General features: G+C 33.0%; 1 protein-coding gene and 1 pseudogene across 3 annotated transcripts in view; both read right to left on the reverse strand.

Moving 5' to 3' along the window:
- LOC129293332 (cysteine-rich receptor-like protein kinase 44) overlaps window positions 1–20,133 on the reverse strand; it is a 49,410-nt gene extending 29,277 nt beyond the window's left edge. For 2 of the 3 annotated variants that reach the window (XR_008589134.1, XM_054931248.1), the window contains exons 1-2: window positions 19,277–20,133; window positions 17,663–17,782 (exon numbers count right to left, since the gene is read on the reverse strand). Coding sequence is in view for 2 of the 3 variants with exons in the window: in XM_054931248.1 (XP_054787223.1) it covers window positions 17,663–17,782; window positions 19,277–20,063 (907 nt within the window). In the remaining variant the exon portion in view is untranslated. Of the gene's footprint in view, window positions 1–15,728; window positions 16,273–16,370; window positions 16,525–16,629; window positions 16,868–17,125; window positions 17,337–17,439; window positions 17,580–17,662; window positions 17,783–19,276 lie in introns of those variants that run through there. The other variant, XM_054931250.1, reaches the window with a different exon arrangement.
- LOC129293047 (cysteine-rich receptor-like protein kinase 15) lies at window positions 3,581–13,388 on the reverse strand (annotated as a pseudogene).
- Window positions 20,134–23,557: the final 3,424 nt, after the last annotated feature.

Genomic DNA, 23,557 nt, shown 5'->3' on the forward strand with positions numbered 1-23,557 from the left:
TCCACATATATATGTGTAACTCTAGAGTTAACCTGCCCTCTTAAAACTAATCAGCCCAGACAACATTAAATGGAGCAATCCAATATAATAGGAATCACAAAGCTGCAGGCTTGTACTCACAATGAACCAATATATCACATTAGTTTTAATAAAATAAAACATGATTTTTAGAAGTTGATTGAAAAAAAAAAACAGTCTCTTATGTATAAAATGGCATATAGAAATAATTTTTTATCCAGCTATTTGACAAGTTACTTGCCAAGGAGAAACTGTTGAAATCATTCATTCTAATGAAAGCTCAAGGAAATTGAGTATAGACAAGACTATCCTCACTATAGTTACTAATAATCATTGATTAAGACATCAATGTCTTCAAGTCTCAACTGTTAAGAATACCATCGACAAATTCTCTCTCCCCCTCTAGAATTTTCTCCACTAATATGGGCAAAGAAGCAGAGGCGGTGAAGAGAAATAAGATAAACCCAAAAAATTCTAGACGTAATATTTAATTACTTTTGGCGGTGAAAGAAGAAGGATCAGGAAGCATGAAGGTGAGTGGTGTGTATGGAAAAGGAAAAGGAAAGAAAAAAAAAGAGAGTAGAGGAGAGAAGAGAAGAAAGAAAGAAAAGAGAGACGTGCGCGAGGTAAGAAGAAAGGAAAAGGGTGTGTATGATAGAGTGTAGTGTCAAAGTGTCAGTGAGAGAGAGAAAAAGAGACAGAAGTGAGGAAAAAATACAAGAAGACTAATGAGTATTTGTATAATTTATAGATTGAGTGATTAATAAAAATATAGTTTTAGTTTAGTCAGTCTCTCTGTCCATTCCAAAATTCCAACGTTAATCATGATTTTGTTTACACAAGGAGGGAAGGTTAGTTGGTCCAACACACCACTACCTCCACTCAAGTAGTTGCATTGAGAGAGAACAAATAAAGAAAAAGGGAGGTTAGAAAATGAGCCAAACGTGTTTTATTTATTAGTATGAGAAGATCCATCAAGCTAGCCGACGGAGTCAAGATCCAAAACGAGAGTTGCAAGATAATTTAATAAATAAAAATAATAATTATGTTAAGACTAAAATTTTAATAATATAAATAGATTGATTATCATTTTTTATTTGAAAATTATATTAAACAGGTTGATGTGACATTTATTGTAAATATGCTATGCATATCTTACTTAAATCATTAAAATATTATATATTTAATAAATTTTTGAGTTAAATATTTTTTATTTAATTTAGAGAATACAAAATATCAAGAATAGAAACTGCAAAGTTAAAAAATTTACATACTTTATTTATAATTTTTTTTCAAGTGAGAGGATGCATTGTACCTCTTGACATAATGTCAACATAACATGGCGGGAACATAATGTGACTCCACCACCGCACCAAGTGATACTAGGATGTCGTAAGCTTGAGTAGAACTGGTCCGTAAAATTGAAAATTTTTTATTCGTAATAATTATCCATAAGTTAGTCAATTACTATGAAGTATGAACTTTGATTCTTGTAGGAAAAAAATAACAGGGAGGTGAGTCAAGGATATTTTAACAAAATTGTGACCACTCAAGATATCCAACATCGTTCATATTATGGTGGTATTATATCTACACAGAAAACATGTATCAAAATTCCATCGGAAGTAATTATCACAATAGATATTTCACCATGTAGGGCCCTTCAAGCTCATGCCCAAGTTTCCTGTAAAAACGGCGAGTCCCAACTCCCAAAATCACAGCTATTTTTGTTGATCTAAGTTCCCTGCTAGCAATTTGTTTTGCCTCCTCCAATAGCAGTGTACCATAACCCTGTGGTGATCATTAAGGTATGAAGGAGCTAGTGGATCAAACAGAATATCTAAAATGTTATAAGAAAAGTAGAAATCTACTGTATGGTGCTTTTTGCATGGTCTCATGAGCATATTCGCAGCTAAAGAATTAATTCCACGACATGTAGAACTGGGTACCTTCATAATTGATAATTGTAGTTGCTACTATTATTGAAAATTTAGCGATGTCCATAGCAGATACGAAGACGCGCAGTCAGTTAGTTGATAATTACACTTGAATTTTTTGTTGATTGAATAACTGTACTTATGTGGTTCAACTTTTTTTAATTATGATTCTAGATGAGAGGGTCTATAATTTTTATTGCATACTTTCTTTTTATGTGACCCAGTATTGTTTTGTAGTGGTCCAGGCCATCCCTTTTCCTCTGGTGTTGCTTTGACTAAGCTTGCTGCATGCCGTTACGATGGATGAACACGGGAATGAAACATTTGATAAGAGTGGTGCTTTGGATAAATTGCGGAAGGCGAGTGCTTCTCAGTAAAGACATATTTTGAATGAAGTTAAACGAAACTCCATGGCAGTAGTGGCCTCTCCTTTATTTGTTTGTTTGTTTTGTTTTTTTTTTTTTTTTTGGAAGCAACCCAAATAACTTTGCGTGCACACATGGTTATTTCCGAGCCTCTCTCTTCAACGTTAGTTCAGTAATTACCAGCAATAATGCGCCACTATAGCATGCTTGGACATATTAATGTTGTCAGAGACTTACAAGCTATACATGCTTTTTTTTTTTTTTTGGGGTCGTGCCTTTACATATCCTAGAAATATTGTATTTTCGCTCCTTGTTGGATGCAAGGATGCCCAAAATGGTAGTGATTACAATTTAGATAATTTATGGCTGTTGTAAGTGGAATTTCATCATATATAGGTGTGTTGGTATTTAGAATTTGTAAACCTGATGGGGGCTATTGTGGGATAGGATTGTTTTTCCATATTTAGTTTTGTCCTCATGGTACCCTTGAGAGGGAGCTTTGCGGTCAAGTAGGAAAAGGGATTGGAAAGCGATTGTATTATGACAGGATATATATAACAAGGAACAAGGCCTGTGACAAGAAATGAATGGTGTCATATCTTGACTTAAAATATTAAAATTCAAGTTTATAAATCCATTCATTTTATTCTATTATTTATTAAATCTAATCTTTTCTAATGTGGGAGGTCTTTCTATTTTACGTTGGGCTCAACTTGCTTTATCTAATGTAGTGTTATAAGTCTTAATTTTCCATATCGCTGAAGTCACAAATACAAGTCCCTAGAACTAAGTCTATTTGTCACTTTAAATTAAAACCATGACATAAGTGTTGAACATGTCATGCATAAATGGTAAGCTCATGAATGTATAAGGTATTAATATCAATGATATTTTTATTTTATTTTATTTTTTGTGCATTTTCTCCTCGGATATTGGACAAGTAGTATCGATTTTTTGACCTGGACAAGTAGTATCGATTAGTAGCTCGGAAATTGTAGAAATGCGGAGAAACCAGACATCTGTCAGACTATATATATAGAAACATTCACGCAATTAAACCTTTGAAATATTATCAGATTAAACACTTCCCAAGTTTATGTGGGAAAAAAAAAATCTGCATCAATATTTAGAGTCTGTTTATTTCCAAGTAAATAGCAAGCTTTCATTTTCCTTTTTGGTAAAAGCAAGCTATCATGTTTATTTGGAAGGGTAATTTGCAAATTGGAATTGATACATTGAATGTCACCTACAAGGCCAGATTTAGCGAGGATAAAGCGTAGTAATTGAGACTTCATTTTTTGAGGCTTTAACAGAGTTACTGCTTCTTTCACTTGATCTTGTAGCCCCAGATGAACTATATTCCCTCAAGTTCATCTTTGATAAGCTTCTGCTATTCGTTAAAAATGGAGGTTGTGATGTTAATGGCAAAGAAAGGAAGTGGCTGCTCAGCATAAGTGAAACTGAAGCCATTGTTGGCCTATTAGCTACATTTTCTTGAACATATAGTAACAAAATGTGGATGCACCTCATTATCTCATTTCTTGAACCATTGCTCCATACAGGATCTATTATATTTGAAGCTGCCCCTTCCCTCCAACTTTTTCATGCCTACAATACAAGAATATATATCATCAACATGAGTATTCAATATTATTTCGCAATAATGCAATTTCATGTTTATACATTGCAAAAAGTAGATACTTACAAAGCTTATCAGATCATCACTTGAATTCTTTCCATGAAAGGTGGCACTATTTTTCTTCCCACTTATAATTTCTAAGACTAGGACACCAAAACTAAAGACATTAGATTTCATGGCGAATTGTCCATGCATTAAATACTTTGGAGCTATATATTCATTACATGCCAATTATGAATAAGCTTGAGTAAGTGTTCTATCTTAATGATCTTGAAGTGTGTTTCTTTAATTCATGTTTGACAAGTTGAGACTTGTGATACTTACTGGTTCCAACAATTTTACTAGTATTACTTTGCATTTGGTCTATGACAAATAATCTTGTCATATTAAAATTTGATATCTTAAGATTTAACTCTTCATTTAAAAGAATATTACTTGTTTTAAGATTTTGATGAATAATTCCTAATTGAGAATTCCCATGAAGATATAAAAGACCACGAGCAATGCCCACTATGATCTTGTAATGAATCTTCCAATCCAATTGGGCATGCTGAGTTGGATCTAAAATCTCATAGTCACAAACAATGTTAGAGATTCATATTGTGAAGATGTTGCAATGAAATAAAAATTAACACACTGCCGTGTATGAATAAGTGAGTACTGCAGGTTTGATCTTTACTGTCTTCTGTGTTTTTATTGAAAAAATTTAATTTCAAGACAAAGTATGAATATATATACTTCACACTTTAAAAGCTAATAGAATTTTAATTCAAGCGAGAGAGATGTAGAACACAAATTAACTAAGCTAAAGCAGGTATGACTTGCCAAATAACAAATAGTCAAGACTTTTATTGGAAAGAAACTCATAGACGAGTAGTCTTTCTCTTCTTTGCAAACAGAAACCAAGTAGTCTCACTAAATTGCGATGCTGAAGCTCGGCCACCAACATTACTTCATTCTTGAATTCCATATCTCCCTGCCCAGAATTCATTGATAACGTTTTGACCGCAACTTCTTCTCCATTGTAGAGCTTGCCCTGTAGTTATCAAATAAGTTGGAAGCTACATATCTCAGTATGCATGATTTTCTACAAAGTGATGAAATCTCATCCTCGCATTGTTGTTATTCTACCTTGTAGACTGGTCCAAATCTACCTTGCCCAAGTTTGTTTACATCTGAAAAATCATCAGTTGCAAGTCTGATGGTGTCATACTCTAATTGCATTGACTCAGTAGGTTTAATTTCATCATCAAGTTGATCAGCTTCATTAACAACGCGAAGGAATAATTAAATCAAGTCATTAAAATATTTTCTGTCTTTTGAAATGGTATTATATATTTGCAAGAATTGCTGAGGAAATATTTAATTTGACTTACTTTGACTTGTTTCTTAATTTGGGTTTCCTGTTTCGGAAACAAATGAAGACAGGGATGAGTAGCAAGATGGCTACAACAATAATCAGCGGCACAACTATGACAATGAAAGATCTTGATTTGCTACTCTTCCTTGCGAAAGCCAAACATTCTTTCTGATTTAGATATCCATATCAAAAATAAAATATAAAATATAAAATATATGATAAGTTTAGCGTTTCATAATTCGTCTATATATATGGAAAAATCCTTCTAGTTCCTTGACAGAATAGAGGAAAACCACCGCAAATTAAATAAAACTTCTGAAACTTAGGAATTTTCTGCCAAATATATATAGTAGCCTGCAGGTACTTTTTTTTTTTCCCCTGATGGAAACTGCACATGAAATTTATTGCTCGAAGAAATCAAGAGAGTGAGGGAAAAAAATATTGGATGGTCCTCATAAAAAGGCACAAATTAAAGTCTGGAAATTTAAAATATTTTGGGTAGAGAGCTAACGCAATCCGACTTAGACACCGGATTAACTGAGGCAATCAAACTTTGACTACATCAGGCCAAAAAAAAAAAAAAACTTTGACTACGCGTGCTACATTCAGTTGCACACCTAGCCACAGTAGTCTTGGATCTTCAAAACCCTTTTCCTAAAACAAAACCTTTTGGGTAAAGATCTTTTTTATCTTTGAACTTTTTCTTGAAGAGTAATTTTATTCTTGTATTAATAAGTGGAGCAATTTCACCCCTTAATTATTCTTTTGAAGAGCACTAGGCAATCTATAGAAGAGATTTTTTGCTCCTTAAAAACATAGCTCAAAGATAAAATTGCTTTTCAAGAAAAAATTTAGAGGTAAAATTATATCTTAATCCAAACCATTTCCTCAAATTAATTGATGTCCTTGAAATATTCTTTTCCTGCATTGAAATGGTAATAGTAGTAAATGGATACTACATCTTAATTTAAAATTTCAAGATTTAAGTTCATAAGTTATTATCCATTATTATATATTAGTCATTAAGTTTAACTTTATTCTTTATCAAACTTCCTACATGAACTCAAGTAGTTCATTTACATGTGAATAACTTAACCAAAATTAATACATATTTGTCAAATAATATGGAAATAAATATAGGATAATAGGTTATGTGAAGAAGACGGATGAAATCAGGGATGAATCCAGAAATGATCATGTGGGGAGGCCAAAACTAAAAGTTTATTTAAAACTGGGGGCATTGACTTCAACATGTTTTACAAATAAATTTTTTCCTGTTTATAAAGGAGGGTTTGGAGGCAATGGCCCCGGCACATGCCCTTTCTTGGATTCGTAACTAGATGAAATTCGTTGTAAAACATCACAAATCATGTCATTACATTCAAAAGCCAAAACTCAAATTAAGACCAAAAAATAAAACTTTTTTTTGCCCCAAAATACAAGTTTAAAGCCCATGAAAGTAAAAGTTTGCCAATAGCTCTTCATGGATTATATGCAACAATTATTTGACACAACTTTTTTTCTTGACTTTGAGGATTGAATCGATTTGAATCTAGTAAATAGCCTAACTCTACTCATTCAATAAGTGTTTCACATGACATGTTAAGAATTATCCAAAGATATCAACCTCAAATTTTGTTGCAATGACAACATTTATGAGGAGCTTTTTGATCGTGAGGATTCTTTTGAACTTTTAGAGGGACCAGAAATATATCTTAATAATTTTTAGATATTGATAAAATTAAATAATTATAATTGCGATACTCCTTGAGTAAGTAAATTTAGTTCATTCACAAAATCCAAATTCAATAGATCAATACCTTTAGAAATCAATGGTGGAGGAGAATAACGAGGAGATGGTGATGGTGATGATGGTGAATCCTGAGCCCGGGGAACAAAGAAACGGTAATTGTCATACCTAATATTGCAGCTGGGCATGATAACCCTACCGCCTCTCTTGGTCGAACAACAATCTGGAATGTGTGAGATAGCCTCCACTAAGCAGTCGGAGCAATCTTGCTGAGACAAATCAGGATTGCACTGATGAAATAGAAAATGGCAGAAATGAAAGTGATGAAAACGGCAGGAAACGAAGTTGATGAAGTTGCTGAAATGTTCTCCATTTAAAAGCATTCAAAACTCATTTGTAACCTGTGAAACCCCCGTTTTAATTCTGCAATTTTTTTTTGTTTTCATTTGGCCATGACTCTAGTATAAATAGGCCATGGATCTAATGTATTAAGCAGCCAAGTTGAAAAATAAGCAAGAGTGCAATTTTTTTCATTCGGTTTCTGTGCCATTTTGGTATCAGAGTAAGGTCCAGAGAGCGAGAGAGTAGGTTACAGTTGAGAAAGTACGCTAGAGAGAAGAGAGATTCAGTGGAGGAGTCCCTGACGTCTTCGCGTTTTGCAAACCAGGCATTTTCTTAAAAAACTAACATCACCATCGTGCTCAGGAAATCAAAAAACGTGGAACAGGAGGTTCCCCGTCACTGGAAACCAACCCACGCGCCGTCGTCGAAAGTACATACGCCTCGCCGCCGATCCACACGCCAGTCAAAGGTTAAAGACTACGATGTCATTTGCCACGTCATCGATCTGACCGGTTAACGACAAGTCAGCTCAATAGTTATCTGCCACGTGTCATCCTCGCCACGTCACTAAACCCAATCAGCTAAAATTTTTATAAATTACATTTTCGCCCCAAATCTTTCAGTAATTCCATATTGACCCCAATATTTTCCTAAATTCCATTTTTACCCCTAATCTTTCCTAAAATTACACTTTTGCCCCTTTTATTTTACCTGAATTCCATTTTGACCCCTATATTTTCCATAAATTGCAGTCTGACCCCCTCATTTTTCAAAATTCCCATTTTTCCCTAGCCTTTCCAAAAATCCCATTCTATCCCTATATCTTTTCAACATTTCCATCCGTACCCTAATCTTTTCTATATCCCTAGTCTTGACACCTATCCAAAATGCCTCCAAGACGTAGACATGTGCACGAGGTTGAGATGGAAGAGATAAGACGTAGGATATGAGAGTTGGAAGCCATTGTGGAATTGCAACGAACTCTGTTAAACAACAACAGAGAAAACTTAGAGGGAGATTTGGGAAGCAGCAGTTCATCATCCACTAACAACCGCCGTCGTCCACAACAACAACAATTCCACCTTAATGACATTAAGGTAGACATTCCTTAATTCGAGGGAAGACTCCAGCCAGACGAGTTTGTAGATTGGCTGCAAACTGTTGAATGAGTATTTGAATATAAGGAGATTCCAGATGCGCAGAAAGTCAAAATTATCGCCTTCAAACTCAAGAAACATGCTTCTATTTGGTGGGAAAACCTCAGACGAAAGTGGGAACGTGAGGAAAAGCATAAGATTGAGACCTGAGAGAAAATGAAACGCCAGCTCACAGGAAATTTCTGCCAGATCATTACCACCAGGATAATTTTATCCAGTTGCAAAATCTTCGATAGAGATCTTTATCTGTAAAAGAATATACTAGAGAGTTTGAACAACTCATGATGAAGTGTGATATTCAGAAGAAGGAGGAGCAAACAATAGCCTGGTACATTGCAGGCTTAAACACAGATATCAGTTGTCCAGTCCAACTTCAACAATATTAGACCTTGGATGATGTCATCCGTCTAGCCCTGCGTGTTGAGAAGCAGATGCCCAAGAGGTCCACTTTTCAGCCTTCGTCCTCTAGGGGTTATCTAGAAGGTCGTAAGGCAGAATTTCAGTAGACCAACTCCTCAAGCAAGCCATAACCTACTGCTATGCACAAACCACCATCTAATGTTGCCAAGGAATCTAGTTCTAAAGCAGTCAAATGCTTTAAATGCCAAGGATTTGGCCACATTGCTGCAGACTGTCCTACTCGACAGGTTGTCACCATTAGGGAAGGATCAAGGTATAAAGCACTTGAAGAAGATGAGGAGGACGCTAAGTTCTATGGCACTGATCCCGTATATGATGAGAAGGTCACACCTGCTGATCAAGGAGAAGCATTATGCTTAGACGAAGTCTACATACAACAGTAGTCAAAGAAGAACTTTGGTTACGACGCAACATTTTTCACACTCGTTGTATGGCCCAAGGAAAAGATTGTTATGTCATCATTGACAGTGGAAGTTGTGAAAATATACTATCTGACTACATGGTGGAGAAGTTGAAGTTGCCAACACAAGATCATCCACAACCTTACAAGCTTCACTGGCTTAACAAAGGGAATGAGGTAAAAATTTCTAAACAATGCCTTGTGACCTTTTCTATTGGGAATCGATATTGTGATGAAGTTTTATGTGATGTTGTTCCCATGGATGCATGCCACCTTTTCTTAAGGAGGCCATGGCAATATGACCAACATGCTATGCACAACGGGCGAGCGAACACCTATTCTTTTACGAAATATGGTGTGAAGTTCACACTAGCACCTCTACCACCCAGTAAGATTAGCCAATCTTCAAGGGAATCTAGTGTCTCAAAGTCGTTAGTGTCTTTGATGACTAAGGAGGAATTCAAGGTGTTGAAATCTGAAGCCCAAATGATGAGCTTTATTCTGGTGCTTGAGGTGAACAACAAGACGGCCAATCCACCTGGAGTCATGCCGCTATTATCAAAATTTCCAGATGTAATATCTAATAAGATACCACCTAGGTTGCCTCCCATACGAGACATACAGCACGCCATTGACTTCGTTCCAGGAGTAGTCATTCCTAACAAGCCTGCTTATAGGATGAGTTCCCAGGAACATGCCGAAGTCCAATGACAAGTTGAAGAGTTGTTGAAGAAAGGGTTGGTTCGAGAAAGTATCAGCCCTTGTGCTGTACCTGTTCTTCTAGTTAAGAAGGATGGAAGTTGGAGAACATGCATGACTGTCGAGCCGTCAACAAGATCATTATTAAGTATCGATTTTTGATACCTTGGCTTGATGATATGCTAGACCAGTTGCATGGTGCCACTACTTTCTTCAAAATTGACCTTCGTAGTGGGTACCATCAAATCAGAATTCGGCCAGGAGATGAGTGGAAGATCGCTTTCAAGACCAGAGATGGCTTATATGAGTGGAATGTGATGCCTTTTGGGTTAACAAATGCCTCTAGCACATTTATGCGCTGATGAATCAGGTATTGAGACCCTTCATTGGTAAATTTATTGTTGTGTACTTTGACGATATTCTTACTTTTAGTAAGAATCAAGAGGAGCATTTAGATCACTTGCGGCAAGTTTTACAAGCCTTGCGTGAACAGAAGCTTTATGCAAATCTCAAGAAGTGCACCTTCCTCACCAGTGAAGTTGTGTTCTTGGGTTACATCATTACCGCAAAGGGTGTTCGCGTTGATCCAAGCAAAGTTGCAGCTATTGACAGCTAGTCAATTCCAAAATTTATCTAGGAGGTTTGAAGCTTCCACAAATTAGCTTCTTTCTATAGGAGGTTCATTCGTAATTTTAGCTTAATTACTGCACCACTTACAAATTGCACCAAAGGAAAGAAGTTTCAGTGGACAAAGCAAGCTCAGAAAAGCTTTGAGGAGCTTAAGAAGAAGTTGACTGAAGCTCCAGTCCTCGCTCTTCCTAACTTTAGCCAAGTGTTTGAAGTTAGCTGTGATGCTTCTAATACCGGCATTGGTGCTGTCTTAAGCCAGGAGGGCCATCTCATTACCTTTTTTAGTGGGAAGCTCAATGATGCCAAGTTTAGATATTCTACCTATGACAAGGAATTCTATGCCATTATTGAAGCTCTCCAACATTGGAGTCATTATCTCCTGAATAAAGAGTTCATACTTTTTTCGGATAATGAGGCTCTCAAGTATTTGAATTCCAATAGAAGATCAACCACAGACATGCTTGTTGGAGTGAACTTTTACAGTCTTATCTATTCCTTATCAAACATAAGGCTGGAACTCTAAACTCTGTAACTGATGCCCTTAGTCGTCGCCATGTGCTACTTACAACACTGCAAAACCAAGGTTGTTGGATTTGACCTTGTCAAAGAGTTGTATCAGGATGATCCTAATTATCGAGGAGTGTGGGAAGCAACTGTAAATCAACCTTTCCACTAGTTCTACAGACACGACGGGTTTTTATTTCGAGGTAAAAGCCTCTGTATTCCACAGGGTTCCTTGAGAGAAGCCATAATTTGGGAAGCACATGACAATGGATTAGCTGGACATTTTAGATGAGATAAAACAGTTGACCTAGTGAAGGAGAACTTTTACTGGCCTCGACTTGAATGGGATGTCAACAGGCATATACAGAGATGCAAAATTTGTCACTTGGCTAAATCTAAGGGTCAGAATACTGGACTATACATGCCTCTGCCAATTCCAAAAGCACCTTGAGAAGATATAACTATGGATTTTGTTCTGGGTTTACCACGGACTCAGAGGCAAAAAGATTCTGTCATGATAGTTGTGGATCATTTCTCAAAAATGGCCTATTTCATTCCATGCCAGAAGACCAACGATGCTGTTCAAGTAGCAGACTTGTACTTTAAGGAGATTGTACGTCTTCATGGCATTCCTAAAACTATCACTTCTGACCATGATTTGAAGTTTCTTAGCCACTTTTGGCAGACGCTATGGAAGAAGATGGGAACTAAGCTCCAGTTTAGCAGCACTAGTCATCCCCAGACAGACGGTCAAACTGAAGATTCTTGGTAATCTTCTTTGCAATTTCGTAGGGAAGAATTTGAAGCAATGGGATCTTATTCTTGCTCAAGTTGAGTTTGCTTATAATAACTCTATCAACCAAACAACTGAGAAGTGTTTGTTTGAAGTTGTTTATGGCACTCGTCCCCTTAGTCCACTAGACTTGACCCCTTCACTTGATAAGCAGCAATATAACTCTGATACTGACCAAAGGGCTAAGGAAATTAAGAAGTTGCATGAGCAAGTTCGCGAGCGAATCCAAAAGCAGAATTTGAGATACAAGGCTCAACGTGACAAGCATCGAAGACAGCAGACTTTTAAGGTAGGAGAATTGGTTTGGATACATTTAAGAAAGGAACGATTTCCTAAACAGCCAAACACCAAGTTGTCCCCAAGAGCTGATTGTCCATTCAAGATAATGCAAAAGATCAACAACAATGCTTACAAGGTTGAATTACCTGGTTCTTATAGTGTATTTGCCACCTTCAATATTACTGATCTATCTCCTTACATTGATCATGATGCCGGATTTGACTCGAGGGCGAGTTCCATCGACCTTGGGGAGGATGAAATAGAAAACGACAAAAATGAAAGTTGATGAAAACGGCAAAAAACGGAAGCTGATGAAGTTGCTAAAACGTTCTCCATTTAAAAGCATTCAAAACTCATTTGTAACCTATGAAACCCCCGTTTTAATTTTGTGGTTTCGTTTTTATTTTTGTTTGGCCAAGACTCTAGTATAAATAGGCCATGGATCCAGTGTATTAAGCAGCCAATTTGAAAAATAAGCAAGAGTGCAATTTTTTCATTCAGTTTCTGTGCCAACTGAACTGCCCCGTGCACCGTTTGGAAGCTCGGGCCTGATTCATTCATTGTCGCGTACTTAAGAAGTGAATCTCCATCCGCAGCTTTCATTCTCAGTTGGTCCAACAACTCATTAACCACTTGATTGAACTTATCTTGATCTATTGCGTTATTCACGTTCCACAGAGGCACCCAAAAGTCAAATTCCATGATCCCATATATTGATTGGTTGGAGTATCGTAGCATGCAGTCGTCATAGCCTCCTATGGCCTCCTTCTGATTTGGACAAACCTGTGGGAGACGAATCGAGGCATTCTTGAGGCAACTCTGCCATTCAATTGGCTTAACATCTCCTCTGCATAACCCAATTGTTCTAACTCTATCTGGGTTTTTGCCGTGAGAGAGATTGTAGAAGCCATAGTCAATTTGAGCGTTGGAAGCGAGATCCGAGAGAAGGATATTAAGGTTGGTTTTGTACGTGCTTGTATTTGTATAGTTGCCCTTGATGTCGAAACATCTAAAATACCTGAAGTTAGGAGGCTGAGCGGTGATGAAGACCAGATGATAAAGGAACGAAAGCAGAACTAGGGAAATGGTTGGCATTATTGGCAGAGCAGATCAGACTAGTTGGTGGAGACGAGCTTCAAAGTAAATGGAGGAAGGTATATAGGGTATTTATTGGATGGATTTTTTTTGTTCTGTTTTTTTTTTTTTGGGCTAGACGTTTCTATTTGTTTTATTCAAATAAATGCATTGTTTGTAAGTTTGAGGCATGACCTGGGTCAATTTCAGCATTATGATGGTGGAATTAAAGGGACTAAAATGATAGAAGACAAACGATGTTGTCCCTACCCTATTCTGTTGTAACAGAATGGAAATGACTTTCAAGAGGAAACGAGACCTAAGACAAAATTTCAATCTTGATTATTTGTTGAGGCAGGATAGTAAACACTCCTAGGCTTAAGTTATGGGACGAACTAAATGCGACTGGAATTTTTTACTTTTCGTCTTTGTCATCCACTACGTATAGTTCTTTTCTTTGACCCAAAATATATCGAAAAGCATGTCACGTGATGAGAATTAGATATACATATATTAGGTTTATTTTTATTAAAATAGTTTAAACCAATTTGACATGAGTTGTTTTAATTTATATATCTTCAGTTCAATCTTTATATTATCAATGTAGGACTTTTTTCATATATTCTAAAATTCCTCTTTATCTGGCCATATACTTATTTTGAATCCTAAAGATCTCAAGTCTGCAATGATTTTTTTTAATTTTTTTTCTTTTTTATCCTTTCCCCTTTCTTTTTTGCCAATACTTGGTTTCTTCTTTTCTTTTTTTTTATCATATTAAACTTTTGAAAATTAGGCATACATTAGATTTATTTTTGTATCAAAGTTTCATCCAATTTGATTAGATTTGGCTTCCTTAATTAATCTTATTGTATATCACGAAATACTCTGTACTTCCTGCCTCGAGCAACTCAAGGTTAAAGCCAAGATCTTTTGCGTACGGCAATATAGGAGTGTTTCCCATGGAACAGCGATCGACATAATTAACGAGAAATATTATTAAACTAATCACAAAAACACAGATGGACATATAAAGTACATGCATTTTGTATTAATATTTAGCATGGTAATCTTTCTGGCTGGCCTCAGCAAAAACACATTTCATTAATCACAAACCAAGTTCAACACAGAAGTAAGATATATATTTAAACATACAGCACATACATTTTATTGATTGCAAACTTCATAAGATCATGAAACCAATTTCAGTTCTCATTATATAAATGAGTACTGAGAACTCATCTTCTATAAATTATTTAAATCTAATTTTTATGGTTAAGATGAAGAGTGTTCATGGCATGTTTTCAATCTATTTTGGGTCAAAGGAAAGATCAAATTGGTAAAGTTAGTGTGGAAAATAGGAACTTCCACGTGATCCGTACGACACACATCAACATGAAGCAATAATAATTATCCTAGAGAATGTCACATGAAGGAATAGCATCATTAAGCATCTTCCATGTGAATAAGATAAGAGGTACATCTTTCTATGAAGTTTCAGATTCCAAAAATCCTTCCAATGGAAGTTAGAATGTTGTAGTTGCAGCTGAGATCTTCGATCTTGTGTCTACCAGAAAGATTACCATGCCAAACTACACTATCATCAGCACCCGAATAAATTGTAGGAGTGGAAGATACTTCTATCTTCTTATTTATAAAATAGAGAGAAATGATTAATTTGGATTTTAATTACAAGATAGTTCACTAATTTTATATTTTTATTAATTGTTTGTCTTTATTAAAAAGTAGAGATGGAAACTTGTTAAATTTTAATAAAGAGTTAATAAAGTTTAAAATTTTTTATAATTTTAGTGAAGTAAATTATAAATAAAATTAGAGAAAATAAAGTAAAAGTTATAAGGAAAAATAGATAAGAGGAGCTCAGTCAATATTCCAAGTAGGAGGAAACCAAGGATTTGCGGAGTGACCCAAGAAGTCAAAGACTTTCATGAAAAAATATCTCAGACTAAGAGGAGGAGACAAAGCATTTAGATAGGACGACTTCTCGAAATTCTTCACCTGTAACTCCAAGACTCTTGTTTGGTAACATTTCATGGGCTTTCTCTCTTGATCCAACTCAAATGGGCCTAGTATCGTTATATTTATATTCTTAAAAATACATGTATGCACTTTATAAAAAAAATGAATGTGTGTGTGTAATATTACTAGGAAAAAATAAAATAAAGATATTTGAATGACACATGTATATTTCTCATGCATTATTTTATTTTATGTTTTGTGCATTTTTTCCTTGGATATTGGCCAAGACGGATTGACTAGTATCTTGGAAATTGTAGAAATGCTAATAGAAACTTGGCATCTATCATACTATAATTATATATAGAAACCTATCGGCACAATTAAACCTTTGAAATTATATATGAATTGAGAGTTTAAATACTTCACTAGTTTATGTAAAAAAAAAAAAAAAATTCTACATCAAAATCTAGAGAGCCCATTTATTTCCATAGGAATAGTAGGCTTTCAAATTTTCTTTAGAAGATAGGTAATCTACAAATTAGAATTAATGCATTGAATGTCACCTGCAACATCAAATATATTAACGAGGATAAAGTTCAGTAATTGAGACTTCATTTTTTGAGGCTTCAACATAGTTGCTTCTTCTTTCACTTGATCTTGTAGTCCCAAATGAACTATATTCCCTCGAGTTCATCTCTGATAAGCTTCTGCTATTCATTAAAAATGGAGGTTGTGAGGGTAATGGCAAAGACAGGGAGTGGCTGCTCAACATAAGTGAAACTGAAGCCATTGTTGGCCTATCAGCTACATTTTCTTGAACACATAGTAACCCAATGTGGATGCATCTCATTATTTCATTTCTTGAACCACTGCTCAGTACAAGATCTATTATATTTGAGGTTGCCCCTTCCCTCCAATTTTTCCATGCCTGCAATAATATCCTCAACATTATTATTCATTATTATTTCACAATAATGCAATTTAATTTCATATATATATATATATTGCAAAAAAGAAGAGACTTACAAAGCCTATCAAATCATCATGTGAATTCTCTCCATGAAAGGTGGCACTGTTTTTTTTCCCACTTATAATTTCTAAGACTATGACGCCGAAACTAAAAACATCTGATTTCATCGAGAACTGTCCACGTATTAAATACTCTGGAGCCATATATCCACTGCATGCCAAATATGAAGAAGTTTAAGTAAATGTTGCTATATGTGTTATGATCTTGAAGTTTAATTTGCTTCTTTAACAGGACAATGAAACTTGCGATACTTACTAGGTTCCAACAATTCTACTAGTATTACTTTGTGTTTGATCTACAACAAATAATCTTGCCATGCCAAAATCTGATATCTTGGGATTCAACTCTTCATCTAAAAGAATATTACTTGCTTTGAGATCACGATGAATAATTCGTAATCGAGAATCCTCATGAAGATATAGAAGACCACGAGCAATGCCAACTATGATCTTGTAACGTATCTCCCAATTCATTTGAACACGTTGAGTTGGATCTAAAATCTCATAGTCAATGTTAGAGATTCATATGGTGAAACTGTTGCTGTGAAATTAAAATCAACATGCTACCATGCATGAACAAGTGATTACTGCAAGTTTTATCTTTACTGCCATCTTTTTATTGTTGAAATTGAATTTCAAGACAAGGTATAAAAATATATACTTCACACTTTATGCCCACAAAGCTAATAAAATTTAACTCAAGTGAGAGACACAGAACACAAATTAACTAATCTGCAGTAGGTATTACTTACCAAATAATAAATAGTCAAGACTTTTATTGGGAAGAAACTCATAGACGAGCAGCCTCTCTCTTCTTTCCAAACAGAAACCAAGTAGTCTTACTAAATTGCGATGCTGAAGCTTGGCCACCAGCATTACTTCATTTTTAAATTCTATATCTCCTTGCCCAGAATTCTTGGATAACCTTTTGACAGCAACTTCTTCCCCGTTATAGAGCTTGCCCTGTAATTAACAAATTAAGTTGGAGTTACATATCTTAGTGTACATGATTTTCTACAAAGGGGTGAAATTGATCAATTTCATGCTGACATTGTTATTATTCTACCTTGTAGACTGGTCCAAATCCACCTTGTCCAAGTTTATTTGCACCAGAAAAATTATCTGTTGCATTTCTGATGGTTTCGAAGTCTAGTTGTAACGAGTCCGTTGGTTTAATTTCATCATCAGCTGCGAATAATAATTCAAACAAGAAAGTTGTCAAAATATTTTTCTTTTGAAACAGCATATATATCACAAGAACTGCTGAAGAGATCATCAATCTGACTTACTTTGATTGGTCTCTCTGGGTTTCCTCATCCTAAAATAAATGAAGATAGAGATGAGCAGTATGATGATTGCAGCAATCGGCACAACAGTGGCAATGATAGTTCTTGATGTTTTATTATCCCCTGAAAAAGCCAGATATGATGAAGATAATTTTGCCATAAGTAGTATCTTTTTTCTTTGCCGGAAAATGTTATTTTTTTTTTAGGTGAAACTGCAGCTGAAGTTTCACCTCAACTCATCTCTTCTCTGTCGTTGGAACAAAACAAGGGTAAAAATTGAAGCGATCATTCAAACTTTGAACTATTAAAATCAATTAGATAAGAAGCCTACTTACATTCACAACAGAGACTGACAGATCCAGAAAAATTTATCAGAGTCGGCAATATTTAAAAGGTTAGAAATCATTTTTACTCCTCAACTTTTACTCAAAGGGTTGATGAGTATATTGATTCAAGTATTCTATAATAAAAATATTAAAAAAATAATATGAGGTCTATTAACATTAAAAAGATAGTGAAAAAACAACAGTGCAACTATAGAAATCATCTTTAATAATGTTGGGGGACATAATTGACTCCTATTTAAGTTCAGGATATCTATTAACCCTTTGTATAAAGTTTGAAGGGAAAAAAGATCATTAATCCATATTTAAAATAAATATAAATATTGATTCTCAAGAAAATGTAATTCTAAATATAAATTAAAGTAAGATATAAATAACTTATATGGAAAGTTTATAAATATATTAGTTTTATTTGAATCATAAATTTATTTTTATAAAAAAATGTTAGAGCAAATAATACTTTTAAATAGTATACTTGACAATTTTAAAGAGAGTAGGAGATAATTAATTTTTTTATGGAAAAAATTGTCATTTTAAAGGGGAGCAAGTGTAGTTTTAACTAGAAATCAAATGAAATTTTTGTTCTCCTAGTGGGAGCAATTGCCAGAACTGCTTTAGTACTCATCATACTGATAAGCAGCTCATCAGTGTGATGAGCTTTGAATCATTTAAATTTTAATTTAAAGTATTATTTTTAAATTTTATTTTAATAATTTTAAAATAAATCTGGACCATCGAAATTTAAAGTATTATTTTATGTTATATTTATTAAAATAAAAATTATAAAATAATTTTAATAATTTTTTTATTTTTAATATGGTTTAGATTTAATTTGGAGGGTTTAACTTAATATAAAATTTTTTATAATTGCTACATATTAACTATTCAAATATATTTGCACAGTTCAAAATCTACTTGGACTATATCTAGATTATTTGGACTATTCAGAGTACATTTAGATAATTAATATATAGCAATTATAAAAATTTTAATATTAAATTAAACTTTCAAATTAAATCTAAGCCAGAATTAAAATAAAAAAATTTATTAAAATTATTTTATAATTTTTATTTTAATAAATAGAAAATAAAATAATATAATAATATTTTAAATTTGAATCATTCAAATCGCTCATCACTGTGATGAGACGGACCCTCAATTGCCTCTCGATGCTCAATTATAAACAAAGTTTCATTATACCAGCTTTGAGGACTGAGAAGGACATTTCTAAGGATACACGCTTTAATAATTGATAAGCCAAGTTGATGGGTACCTTTCGAGGCGGACGTAGGAGGAGGAAGTGAAGGAGATGGTGGTGGTGGTGAATCCTTGGCCATGGGTTCATAGAATCTGAAGTTCTCATACCTTACATTACAGCTTGGTTTGATGACCCTAGCACCTCTCTTTGTGGTACAACAATTTAGAAATTCTGAGATCGCCTTCGTCAAGCAGTCGAAGCAATCTTGCTGAGACAAATCAGGAGTGCATTGAACTGCCCCCCATACTGTTTGAAAATTACCCGTGTTAGTTCCTGCTGCATACTTGTGAAGTGAATCTCCACTCGCAGCTTGGTCTCTAAGTGCTCCCAACAAGTCATTGACCACTTGGTTATACATGTCCGCCTCTGTTGCGTTATCCAGATTCCACAAGTAATATGAAGCGTCTGTTTCCATGACCCCAAATATTGAACGGTTTGAGTATCGCAGGAAGCATTCGTCATAGCCTCCCATGGCCTCCTTCTGATTCGGACACGACTTTGGGACGAGAATTGAGGCATTGTTGAGGCAACTGCGACATTCGTTTGGTTTAACATCTCCTCTACATAACCCGATTAAGCTAACTCTGTCAGGATCTTGGCCATGGGAGAAATTGTAGAAGCCATAGTCAATTTGTGTGTTGGAAGTGATCTCTGAAACTAGGATATTAAAGCTGCTTTGGTACGTGCTTGTATTTGTATAGTTGCCTCTATTGAAACAGTAGGCATATCTCAGGTCAGGCTGGGCGGTGAGAAAGGTGAGATGAGAAATGAATAAAAGCAGAGCTAAAGAAATGGTTGGCATTGCAAATCAAACGGATTGGCAAATAGAAAGATGAGTTTCAAGGTAACTTAAAAGGGGAAAGGTATATGTGTCTTCTTTTCTCTCGTGGAGTTATTCGACTAGATGTTCAGCATCATGCATATATGTATATATGTATGATAAGTTCTTTAGAGACCAGCTCATTGCGGCTCATGCTCATTGTCAATTTTCAGAAGGCTGAATATTCGACTGTAGTTGTTGAAGACAAACCACAAAATTCAATAACTATTACTACGATTATGCCTTTAGCGACGGGTCCCGCCAAACGCTTGTGAAAGTCTCTACTTTCTACGCTAACTATTTACAAATGCTTGATCTTTCCTTTGACCAAAATTAGGATGAAAATATGTGTCGTGAACGCTCTATTTTCTTGTGAAGTTTGTGCTTCCATAGTTTATCAATAAGATGCGTGTGCTTTAAATATATATAAACACACACACACACACACACACACACCCCTTTTGTTAATGAGGAACTTTTTTTTGAGAGAAATTTTAACTTCAATCCAACTTAAGCTTAAAAATAAGTAATTAGGATTACAAAATGTCCCACTCATACAACAAAATATAATTAGAAAAAAAATTTAATAGCCATTTTTGCTTGTTAAATAACACTACAACAAAATATCACATTTCTCTCAAAATTATTATAAAAAAACATAAAAAAAATAAATAAAATATTAATATAACTTATCTTGGAGTAGGAAATTTTTTGGAAAACCTGATGCACCATATTATTTAATGAAATTGGACCATTCAATCAATTAAATTCTTATGTTTTATTATTTTAATGATTTCTTGGTAGGAGTAGAACTCATAACATTAGATTCCACTTTTAGTACCTGCCTTATTGCTATTTGAATTGCAATAAATTTGATATTTAAAATTACCAAAAATATCTATATATTACTAAACTTTACACTTTTATAAAGTTTATATTATTTTATCTAAAAATTTAATTTATTATAAGCTTAGTTTTAAATGATTCTGATTTATTTGAACTCAAAAGATAATTCCGGAAATTTTTTTCAATAACTTAATAGGAAATTTTATAATACTATTTAACTTAACATGATTTAAAATTAAATTATATATTTAAATATTTTTAAATTTATATAATTTATTTTTATATTTTATATTTTAAATTTTTATTTTTTAAATATTTTTAAAATATTTTTATAAAATTATTTATATAATTTATAATTATATTTAAATTTTTATTTTTTTAATAGAAAAAATTTTAGTAGTACCAAAAATTTTCATTTCTACCAAAATAAAAAGAAACAATTTTATCATCATCATTGGGAAATTCTGACAATAAATTTTTTATTTTATCTCAAAAAATTAATTTATTATAAAGCTTAGAAATGATTCTGATTTAAAACTGGAAATTTTGCTTATAAAACTTAATTTAAAATTAAATTATATATTTAAATATTTTTAACATTTATAAATTTTTTTATTTTATATTTTTAAATTTTTATTTTTTAAATATTTTAAAAATATTTTTATAAAATTATTTAATATAATTTATAATTATATTTAAATTTTTATTTTTTTAATAGAAAAAATTTTAGTACCAAAAATTTATCATTCTACCAAAATAAAAAGAAACAATTTATCATCATCATTGGGAAATTCTGACAATAAATTTTTTACTCAATTAGACAAAATGTTTTGCATAAAAAAAATTGTCTAGCAAGCCTATAAAAATATGAACCAAAGTAATACGCTTGCAAATTATTCTGGCAATTAATAAGATTATAAATTAATGTTATTTTAAGAGTCACTTAAATTTGTATATTTAAAAACTAAATTATTTTTATTGGGTATATATATGACAAATTATAAATAATTTGTATTGTGTATATATATTCAATTATATAAATATTTTTTTCAATTGCAAAAGTAAAATATAATGCAATGTAATACTATAAATAATTTTTTAGCAAACTTTCTTTTATGCTATAGATGTTAGCAAATATATGACAAATTAATATTGATATTATTATATAAATCATAATCATATTGATATGCACAAAATTTAAATATACCACAAGTGTGTAGATCAAATGTAGTAAAGCAAATCAAAGTCTTCCCACAAAGAACTAAAGTAAAAGGAATTAGGTACAAGCAAAATTATTTTCATGTCAGTTGTGTAACCAATCAAGGAGTGGAATTTTTATTAAATAAAAGTAAATACAAATAAAAGAATATTTTTAAGGTAAGATAAGCAATTAAACAATACCCTAAGAATTCTAATCGCCTTTATACTTTGCAATTTAATTTCTTAATCTTAAGTTGCTTAATAAATAGTCTAAATGCAATCACCTTCTTTTAAAGATAAATTTCAAAACCCAGAAACTTACTAGAGTTAGCTATCTAATACCATAAAACAAATTAAATCTTCTCAAGCGTGGGACCCGTGCAACTCTTTTTTTTTATTTGTTTTCTTTCCATTATAATTTTCTCCTTCTTTCTTTTCTTTTGTACAATTGACTTGTTTGCTTTTCTGCAAAAATATAAAAAAAGGATAAATTTCGGTACATTCTATAGCAAAATACTTTCTTATTTGGAAAGTAAGTTATAAGAGAAAAATATATAAATATTAAATAAAATATATATAAAAAATATTAACAAATTTAATCAAATTCAATCCAAAATATATTCCTCTTTAATTTGTCACATTGTAATACTAGACCTAACCCCTATTAGTGTCTACCCACTCTTATTTTTCAATCACTTTTGTTGCATTTTGAACCATATCATTTAATAATATAGTAATAAGAATAAATAATAATTATGTAATAATTACTCCCTCCATTCAAAAATATAAAATATTTAACTGAATTTCACTCCAATAAAGTAGTTAGCTACTTTCTAACTAACCTTACATTTTCATATTTATCCCTATTAAACACCTATAATAAAAATAAAGTTATTATCAATAGGGGCAATTTTGAAAAAAAGGCAATAATTATATTTCAAAAGACTAAAAATGTCTTACATTTTTTAACATCAACTTCTCAAAAAATACCTTACATTTTTAAATGGAGGGAGTATTTTATAGTTTCTCTCAAAAAAAGTTGAGACGATAAATTTGAGAGAAAGTTTCTCTTGGAAATTAAGATCTAAGAAAAGCTTCTCTCATATTATTCCAAAAAAAATCAAAAATTTTGAGAGATAATTTTCTCTCAACTTTTCTCAAAAATATTTTTCTGACTTAATATAAAAAAAAGTTCTCTTAAATTTTTTCAAGAGAACATTGCTCTTCATATTATCTAAAAAAACTCATTAAATTTTTTTTGAATTGTTTTGAGAAAAAGCTTCTCCCAAACAAATTTGTGAGAAACTTAATGAGTTATTATTTTTATTTTTATTTTGTTAGCTATTTCCACTATGAAACAGATTTTTTCTCTTATCATTTTTTTAAAATTTATATCTATTTAGGTTTTCGTACAAAATTTAATGATTAAT

This window comes from Prosopis cineraria, unplaced genomic scaffold, assembly GCF_029017545.1.
Source record: "Prosopis cineraria cultivar Desert tree isolate PC_DT_omini unplaced genomic scaffold, ASM2901754v1 PC14, whole genome shotgun sequence".
In the NCBI taxonomy this organism is placed as follows: domain Eukaryota; kingdom Viridiplantae; phylum Streptophyta; class Magnoliopsida; order Fabales; family Fabaceae; genus Prosopis; species Prosopis cineraria.